This window comes from Melanotaenia boesemani, chromosome 5 (assembly GCF_017639745.1).
Source record: "Melanotaenia boesemani isolate fMelBoe1 chromosome 5, fMelBoe1.pri, whole genome shotgun sequence".
Lineage (NCBI taxonomy): Eukaryota > Metazoa > Chordata > Actinopteri > Atheriniformes > Melanotaeniidae > Melanotaenia > Melanotaenia boesemani.
In genome coordinates, this window is record NC_055686.1 from 38,981,487 (window position 1) to 38,990,200 (window position 8,714).

The 8,714-nt window shown below is 41.4% G+C and overlaps 1 protein-coding gene across 1 annotated transcript; it reads left to right on the forward strand.

Annotated features, from left to right (window-relative positions):
- The first annotated feature begins 185 nt into the window (after positions 1-185).
- emc4 (ER membrane protein complex subunit 4) lies at positions 186-5,600 on the forward strand. Its single transcript, XM_041986574.1, has 6 exons — positions 186-310; positions 1,135-1,279; positions 1,649-1,760; positions 3,060-3,213; positions 3,335-3,495; positions 4,851-5,600. The coding sequence occupies exons 2-6, from the start codon at positions 1,176-1,178 to the stop codon at positions 4,884-4,886; spliced, it is 567 nt and encodes a 188-aa protein (XP_041842508.1). The 5' UTR covers positions 186-310; positions 1,135-1,175; the 3' UTR covers positions 4,887-5,600.
- Positions 5,601-8,714: the final 3,114 nt, after the last annotated feature.

Here is an 8,714-nt window from a genome sequence, read left to right on the forward strand (position 1 = left end):
CATGACGTGACGGAAGTGTGAGTAACGAGTTCTCCCTCAGTGTATAAGCGCATTGACAAGCACAGACAAAAATTATATCTAAAAACTTCTAATTTGCATATGGAGTTAACTTTCTATTTTATTTTATTTTCGGAAATATATACTGGGCAGTAGGGATGACGCAATATCCGCATCAGCAGCGTAGCTGCGTCATCATTGCGGGACCGGAAGTAGCAGCATCCGCCTGCCTGACTTTAGCTCTATGTGCTAGTAGATACTCTCGCTTTTAATCAATTAAAATAAAAAATAGCGGTTTGAATGAGTCTATAAGGTAAGTCCTGAGTGTCGTGGCGTCTTAAATATTTTCTACGTAATGTCCAAAGTGCCGAACAGTTAATGTAATGAGGGCGGGCTGAATAAGCTTCTCCTTTTCAAACATTTATGTGTTTTTTTTTCTTATTCGTTATTACTATTTCCTATGTTTAAGATGTCTGAATGAAGTGTTTTTCATCATCATCATAACATCGACATTAACGTCCTGCTTCGCACCGCGAGCTGGCTGTGTGTGTGTGTGTGTGTGTGTTTGTGTTTGTGTTGAGACATTTTGACGTTGATAAAATAATTGAAGCCAGTTCTTGGTGTTTAACACGTGAAGTATTTCAGAGACATCCCGAGCTGAACACGATGCCATTTGGACATTTAAGTCTTTAGAAGCTTCATTAGCTGTTAAGTCTCAGACCAGACGTACAATATATGTATACATAAGCAGACAAGTCACATAAACGTCCATCTTAATATCTAAATTATCTAAATTACAGCCAACATATTGAGCTTTCTTCAGTGAAGTGTTGATAGAGAGCTGGTGGGTTTTATTCAAGCTTGGTTGCTTTGAAAATGTACTTGATCTAAAACTCATTGGAAGTAGCACTTACATGATCAATAAAGACGAATCTGTAATCAGTCTACACTTCTACACTGGTTAGTTGTCAGATATCTGCTGTAAATTGCCATTAAAAATGCAGTTTTTTTATTTTTGAGCTTTCACCATAACAATGAGCCAAATCTTTTACTGTTAATCTCGAGAGCTTTTTTACAAGTAGGTTGGTTTTAGTTAGGTCATCATATTATTTTCATCCTCTGTTTTTATCTCTGCAGGTACTTTCTGTCTCTGAGGTCCAGCAGTGAAGTTTGTTACTATGGCGTCTCCAGGGGGACAAGGAGGAGGAGCTTTGTCCACAAGAGGAGGAAGCGGGACCCGGAGGATAAAGTGGGCCCTGGAGCTGAGTTTGGGCAACACAAGGCAGGCAGAAACACACAATAACACTTGATTCAGCAATCTGCAGGTCCACAGACACAGAGTGGGAAGAAAACACATTTGCACTACTTGCCAGTCTGACTTGTGAATTTTTAAATATTTTTGCTCCATCCTGACATTTTCTGTCAGCATATACCCGCTTAGAAACCTTATTAGGAAGTACCTGATTAATTATATTTAGCTGAGAGGTTCATTATTCTCCACACTAGCTTTCATTGGGTTGTAATTCACATCAATCCATCCTACAGCCTGGGCCTTTAAACCTCCTTTAGATCCTTTAGAAATTCTTAAAGCAGGCATTTGCTGACAAATGCCTTAAAGTAGACAGCTTAAAAACTGTTTTCTGCATTGTAGGAGTCGTGATCGGCAGAGCGGCCAAGGAGATGTCGTTTATCCCATCGGCTACTCTGAGAAACCCGTTCCAGACACCAGCATCCAGGAGACGGACAAGAACCTGGTCGAGAAGGTGAGGAAATATTCACCTGCACTTTTTTACAACCCGTTAACTTGTTTTTTTTTCTGTAAAAATGCTGCCAGTGTTGAGTTGTTTTTTGTTTTGATTTGGATTTTTTGCATGAATGTGTTTTTGGGAATTTAATTCTTTATAACTAGTTCTTAGTTAATCTGCCTTTACAAAATTCATTTTCATTTGATTTTGCCTTTTTTTAACTAACAAAGAGACATGAGTAGGGATAATAAAATGCTTGGCATTAATCAGCTTCCACTTTTAAAACAATAAGAACATATAAATGTTGTAGTAGAAATTAGGGCTGCAACGATTAGTCGACATTGTCAACAATAAAAATAGTCGACAACAAATTTACCCGTCGACTATTGTCAAAAAAAAAAAAAAACTACAGAGTGAGACATCGTCTTCTTTTCCTATCTCTGCTGAGAGTTGCACATGAGAAATAAAGTTCACCAGGGGAAAAATATGGCGACGGACCAGGGAACAAAACGGCAGCAGAGGACGTCAAAAGTCTGAAATAACTTCATGTTAAACTTACAAAATAAATAAAATACATGTGAGGTTTGTAAAGCGGACCTTGTGTACCACGGAAGTACGTCTGCAACGCTCGAACATTTAAAGAGGAGGAACTTACATAACAACCTCATGTAAGATTTCAGAGCTGGAAGAGAAATAAGATCCATTTAATAATCATGAGATACAAAATCCGATTGGTCGACTAGTTGTTTTAATAGTTGGTGACTAATCGACCATCAGAATAGTTATTAGTTGCAGCCCTAGCTGTGCAAAATATATATACATATATATATATATATATATATATATATATATATGTATATAAAGTATAAGTATAGGCCTTATATAAGGAATGAAAGTTGTTAGTTTGTTCGATGGGTGCAGCTGATAAAGTCCCACAACACGGCGGTACAGCGGTTAGACGTGCTTTTAGTGGCCGACACGGTGCAGCATTGCAGGCATATTTCATAACCTCCTCTCGTCCGCTCGGTACATTGTGTGTTTTTAAAAATGGCGGTGACCGCCCATATTCAGAGAGAGGATCCAGAAATCCGGAAACATGTAATCACAAACTGACCAATCAGAAAGGAGTACTTCTGCGTGACTGTGCTGCGTAGCAGGGGTGCACGTCAGGTCTGGAAGAGGTGCACATCAAGCCTATGCAGAGTCTACGGCGGTGACGCCGTAACCGACCTCAGAATGAGGTACAAATCCAGCTTAAGAGGAAAAATAATCAGGTATGTCTGTTGCTAAGTAACAACTTGTGTTTTTTCTTTAAAGCGTTGCTGGGATGTGGCCCTCGGGCCCCTAAAACAGATTCCCATGAATCTGTTCATCATGTACATGTCGGGCAACACCATCTCCATCTTCCCCATCATGATGGTCTGCATGATGGCCTGGAGGCCCATACAAGCTCTTATGTCCATGTCTGCCAGTGAGTATCAGCTTTTCTATTATTACTCGGTGCTGTTTACTAAATACGTGATCTGATTCCGATCAGCTGACTTCATGTTTATGTCTGTCTTGATTCATCTTTTTGTCCTCCTTTGTCTCAGCCTTCAAGCTGCTGGAGAGCTCCAGCCAGCAGTGGCTCCAGGGGCTCGTCTACCTGATCGGTAACCTTCTGGGCTCAGCACTGGCCATCTACAAGTGTCAGTCGATGGGACTGCTTCCAACACATTCGTCTGATTGGCTGGCTTTCATAGAACCGCCTCAGGTAAGGTCCAAAACATTCAGCAGCTTTCTGTTTACTCAAAAACTGTTCAGAAAATGTTGACCTGGGTACATTAACAGGATTTGTTACATAATGAATGGAGCTGTTTCTTCTCAGCAGATATCATTTTTCTTAAACCGTGTACGTTAGCTGTCCTGCATGCTGTAGGTCAGCAGGTGGCGGGATGTACCTGGTGTAAAAGGACTTTGAAATCATGTGCCAGGAGGTTAATACCAGAAGAACTGTAACGTACAGGAACACAAACCTGATACCTGCAGCATGCTGTGAGCACAGATCTGGTTCAACCTTCAAACATATTTAGCTGATCTTCTATCTTTAAATCCCTTTAGACTGGTGAAAGAGGTCTTAATTTCATCTCATTGCACCATGTGGAAGTTTCGTATTGCGTTGCCAGACAGCTCTGATCTGTCAGGTCGTCGGACTCTGGGAATCCTGCAGTGTCCCGGGAGTCTTTACGGCACATCGGGCAGATGCACATCAGCTTCAGCAATCTAGAGGCCAGAAGCTTGCAAACTGTCATGCTTGTCAAAACCTGAGCAGTTTTTTGCTGTTTTGGTGAGGAGGTGTAGCCCTCCCATGTCTTCTTTTCATGTACATGTATCTTCATATTCATGCGCTGTTAGAAAACAACGCTGAGGTTAAGTTTCCTCTGAGTCGGGCCAGACAGACGGCACTCATACCCTGTGTTTGTGAAGACTGTGGAACCCAGTCTGACCCCAGGTGAAGGTCAGTTTCAGCTATAGTCTGATTCCAGGGGCAGTCTTATTAAGGCTGTTTAGACTATTTCAAACTGTTTTCATGCACCGACTAAAAAAACCCGTGGGGATTGGCTGAAGAGGACTGAGCAGAGTAAAAACACCCTTTCAGGAAGAATGAGTTGTAGACAACTTCTACAGACTGTTGAACCAGTTTTAAAGATACAAAAGACAACAGAAGCTTTAAGGAAATGATTTTTACTGATTGTTTCATGAAGATTTTTCCATCAAACATTTCATGTTTCAGGAAACAAACTATCTTCAAATCACTTGAAAGCTGCAGGTTGAAGTAGCTGCTGCTTGGTAAGACAATACGAACATTTAAAGAAGATTTTGTATGAAACTTGGAACCAGCACGGGTCACTTGCAGCACCTGTCACGTCGTCTGTCAGAGGTCTTGATGCTGATTAATGTTTTTAAATGAATTCACAGCGCCCTTCTTTACTTAACCAAGCATTTAAAATGTTTTCCATGTGAACTCCTAAACTAAGATCAGAAAAAGTTCAGCTGCATAATAGTAGATGGAATATTAACATACTTGAGATTCTGACGGTGAAGTCTACATGTTTGTCTGTCATCCAGAGGATGGAGATCATGGGAGGAGGGATGGTGTTGTGAAGAGCAGCCAGCAAACACACAGGATCCAGATATCTGCAGAGGTCATTCACCAGGCTGTCCCAGGCCAGTCACTGAGGGCCGCTGTCCCGCAGGTTTTAGATGTTTCCCGCTGCAACACACCTGAATCAGATTTATCTGTAGAGGTAGAGGAAAACCTGCAGGACTGCGGCCTTCGAGGACCAGCTTCAGATGCCCCGTTACAGCCTGTACATCCCCTCCAGGCCGCCTGCCACAGCTGACATGATGCAGAAGTCTGACTTTTGGCTGTTTCCTGATTGCACCTGATCCAGACTCGACCAGAGCGGTTACAACAAGCTCCACGTTTCCTAAATCTGCAGCAGACTGTGTGGCACAGCTCGAAGCCACGGTTTGATCCTCCATACAGCTTCTTTTCAACTGGAGCAGACCATGATGCTGTAACTTTACACGTTTAAGTACACAATGGCAGATTGTTTGAGTTTGTCTTTTTTTTAAGCATAAACTTAAACCAGCTAATCAATAACAGTTTTATCTAAATAAGCCCAGCGTCTGTAATATGTCTGCTGCAATGCTTCCCCCTGGTTTGTCTTTGTTTCTCAGTTTGTAGTAAATGCTTGATTTAGCATGCTAACCAGCTACATGTGCTAACCTCTTCTAATTTATAGGATGGTTTAATTTATGCAGATTGTTTTCCTGTGAAAATATATTAAAATAAAAGCTGCTGAACTAAAATGATTTTCTTGTTTGTAAATTGTCTAGTTAGCTTTTTATGCAGGATGTGTGTTGTCAGGCTGAAATGGATTCCTGTAAGAAAGTTAAGCTGCACTGATAAACGGCTAGCTTTAGAAACAGGTCGGTACATAAAATGAATTAATCAGGATCCTAACATGTCGTATCTGAGAATAAATGCATTATAGAAGATGTTTTCTGGATGTCACATCGTTTTGAGACGTTACTGTGTGAAATCAGTGTGTGAAATCATATGGAGAGTGTGATGCACATAATTAACCAAAACATTTTCCCTTTACTCTCTAAGTTTAGTCCGTAAACACTGATTTCTCTTTTAGAAACTGATGCATGTTTATCTACATGCAGGATCCATCAAAAGTTTGGACATAAATCCTCCAGTTTTAATCCCTTAATGACATTGTGAGGATCACCTTTGTCTCAACAGCTTCATTTTCATTCATCATAATTGTTAAAGTAATTCCTACATTCAAACTGAATCTAATCAAACACTTTTATGTCAGTGTTACAAAAAGTGCAGCAAAGGTGGAAAACAGAAGCTTAATAAAACCATAATGAGGAGGCATTTAACCCCATCAGCATCCTGTCTGACTCACTGGTTAGCGTCATCATGTGTGATGTCATCTTTCTGTTTTCCTTCTTCTCAGCAAGAGGCAGCTTCAGTAAACCAAAGACAAAACCTGACCGGCCAGTAGCAGCAGGTTGGCCGAGAGGACGGTGATTCATCACAGCTTTTCTCACAGGATACCAAACCATACCCATCACCTAAAACAACATGTGCTTATAGAACAAGCTGTGCTACTTCCATCACTTATCGTGCAAAACTGACAGTAATTCAACGTAAAAAGGGGAAACTAACATATTATTTAGACTGGTTACATGCAAAGTGAGATATTTAAAGCATTTACTGGTTATAATTTTGATGGCTTACAGCTTATGAAAGCCAAAAAATCTGAGAAAATGAGAATATTACATGAAATCAATTTTAAAAAGGGATTTAGAAGAAATGTTGACCTTCTAGACGAGTACAGTCATGCATATGAGCTCAGACCGCCATGCGACGTGGCCTGGATGTGACCTGCCAGTGGTCCTGCTGGGTGGGATGAAGACCAGGACGCTTCAGGAGGAGCCTGCAGCTCTTCTGCATCGTCTCAGGTGTCTCTTCTCTGTGGGGCGTTGCCGAGTAAACGAGCACTTTCATCACTGAACCAGGTTTCGACTCTTTGGCTTAGTCATCAAAATTAAAACAAAAAAATGCTTGAAATATCTCACGTTGTGTTAACATATTAGTTTACCTTTTAAAGTGAAATTATCGAAATAAATGAAGTTTTGAAGGATATTCTAATCTTTTGGAGATCAGAAAGATGGTACAACCCATTCCTCTGTTTACCAACCATCAGCAGCTTTGACCATTTGTCCTTCTGTCAGACTTGGGAGAAGAAGTGGAGGGAAAGGTGGGCAGGAAAACCAGCGGCAGAATGCAAAGAGCAGCTATCCCTCTCAAATCCGTGCTTAGACATTCCAAAGTTATACTGCAGCTTCCAGACTTCGGATGGTTTTCCTGAATTTACTGTTAAACTCTCAGTTGTAAATTTCTATAAAAGTTATTGTTTAATAAATTCCAGTTTAAGTTGTTCAACCTGTGTCCTTTAAAGATTCGTGTCTTTTCAAATATGAAAGCTGTGAAACTTGGGTTGCTATGCAGCTCAGCTGGTTGTTCCATGGATGAAGGCCCAGGTTCAGATTATGGCCTGGGGGCCTGAAGCTGCATTTCATCACCCTTTGACTCTCTGACCCCATGGGGGTGTGATTCTAGACCTTTCTGTGGGACTTTGACAAGTCGTGCTAAGCACTGGAGGTTTGAAATCATGTTTGCAGCTTGTGTATTTTCTAAAATTGTACAATTTAAACAATAAAACTGTAATGATAGTGGCAAACACATGGTGCATACACTGCAACCCTGAAACCCCTAAACCCCCACATATAACAAATACCAATTTAAACCCTAAATATAGGCTTTTTATTACTTAAACTAATTAAAATATTTTATTTATTCATTAATTTGACAAAGTATTTCCTATATTTAATATTTTTTCTTATTTATTGTCAGGCTTTACATTTTTAGTCTCTTTTTCTGGCTTAATCTGAAGGGACTGCTTTGACTCCCTTGACCAGGTGTCATGTGTTATAATCTGTATGAGCCTTTTCAATCTGGTTTTAGCCCCCGTCACAGCACCGAAACAGCCCTTATTAAAATAACCAATGACCTTCTCCTCGCAGCTGACTCTGGTTTTCTCTCCATTCTCATCCTCCTTGACATAAGTGCTGCTTTCGACACCATATCCCATTCCATCCTCCTCAGTAGAATCTCCTCACTCGGTGTCACTTCCACTCCCCTTCTCTGGTTCCAGTCTTATCTCAATGGCCACACTCAGTTCATCAAACTCAAATCTTTCACTTTCGACCCCTCCCCAGTCTCCACTGGTGTGCCCCAAGGTTCTGTCCTGGGGCCTCTTCTATTCATCACCTATCTCCTCCCCCTTGGTCTCATCTTCCATAAATTTAATATCTGTTTCCACTGTTACGCGGATGACACCCAGCTCTACCTGTCCTGTAAACCAAATCCCACCTACCTCCCTCTCTGCCTGTCTCCTGGAAATAAAATCCTGGTTCACCACCAACTTCCTAAAACTGAACAGTAATAAAACTGAAATTCTCCTCACTGGCACCAAATCCACCCTTTCGAAAGTTAACAGTTTCTCCCTCACCATCAACAGCGCCTCAGTTTCCCCCTCCCCTCAGGTCAAGAGTCTGGGTGTCATCCTCGACAGCACCTTATCATTCACCTCACACATCAATAACATCACCCGCTCAGCTTATTTCCATCTGCGCAATATCAGCCGTCTTCTCCCCTCCCTCACCCCCCACACCACTTCGATCCTGGTGCACAGCCTTGTCACCTCCTGCCTGGATTACTGCAACTCTCTCCTCTTTGGCCTCCCACAAAAATCCCTTCAGAAACTCCAAATGGTTCAGAACTCTGCTGCCCGCATCATCACCGAACTCCTTCCTTTCATCACATCACTCCCATCCTGCAAGAAC

Coding starts and splice junctions, on each gene's coding strand:
- emc4 (XM_041986574.1), top strand. CDS start 1,176: ATGGCGTCTCCAGGGGGACAAGGAGGAGGAGCTTTGTCCACAAGAGGA. Junction 1,280..1,648: donor CTGAGTTTGGGCAACACAAG/GCAGGCAGAAAC, acceptor TCTGCATTGTAG/GAGTCGTGATCGGCAGAGCG. Junction 3,496..4,850: donor CTTTCATAGAACCGCCTCAG/GTAAGGTCCAAA, acceptor TCTGTCATCCAG/AGGATGGAGATCATGGGAGG.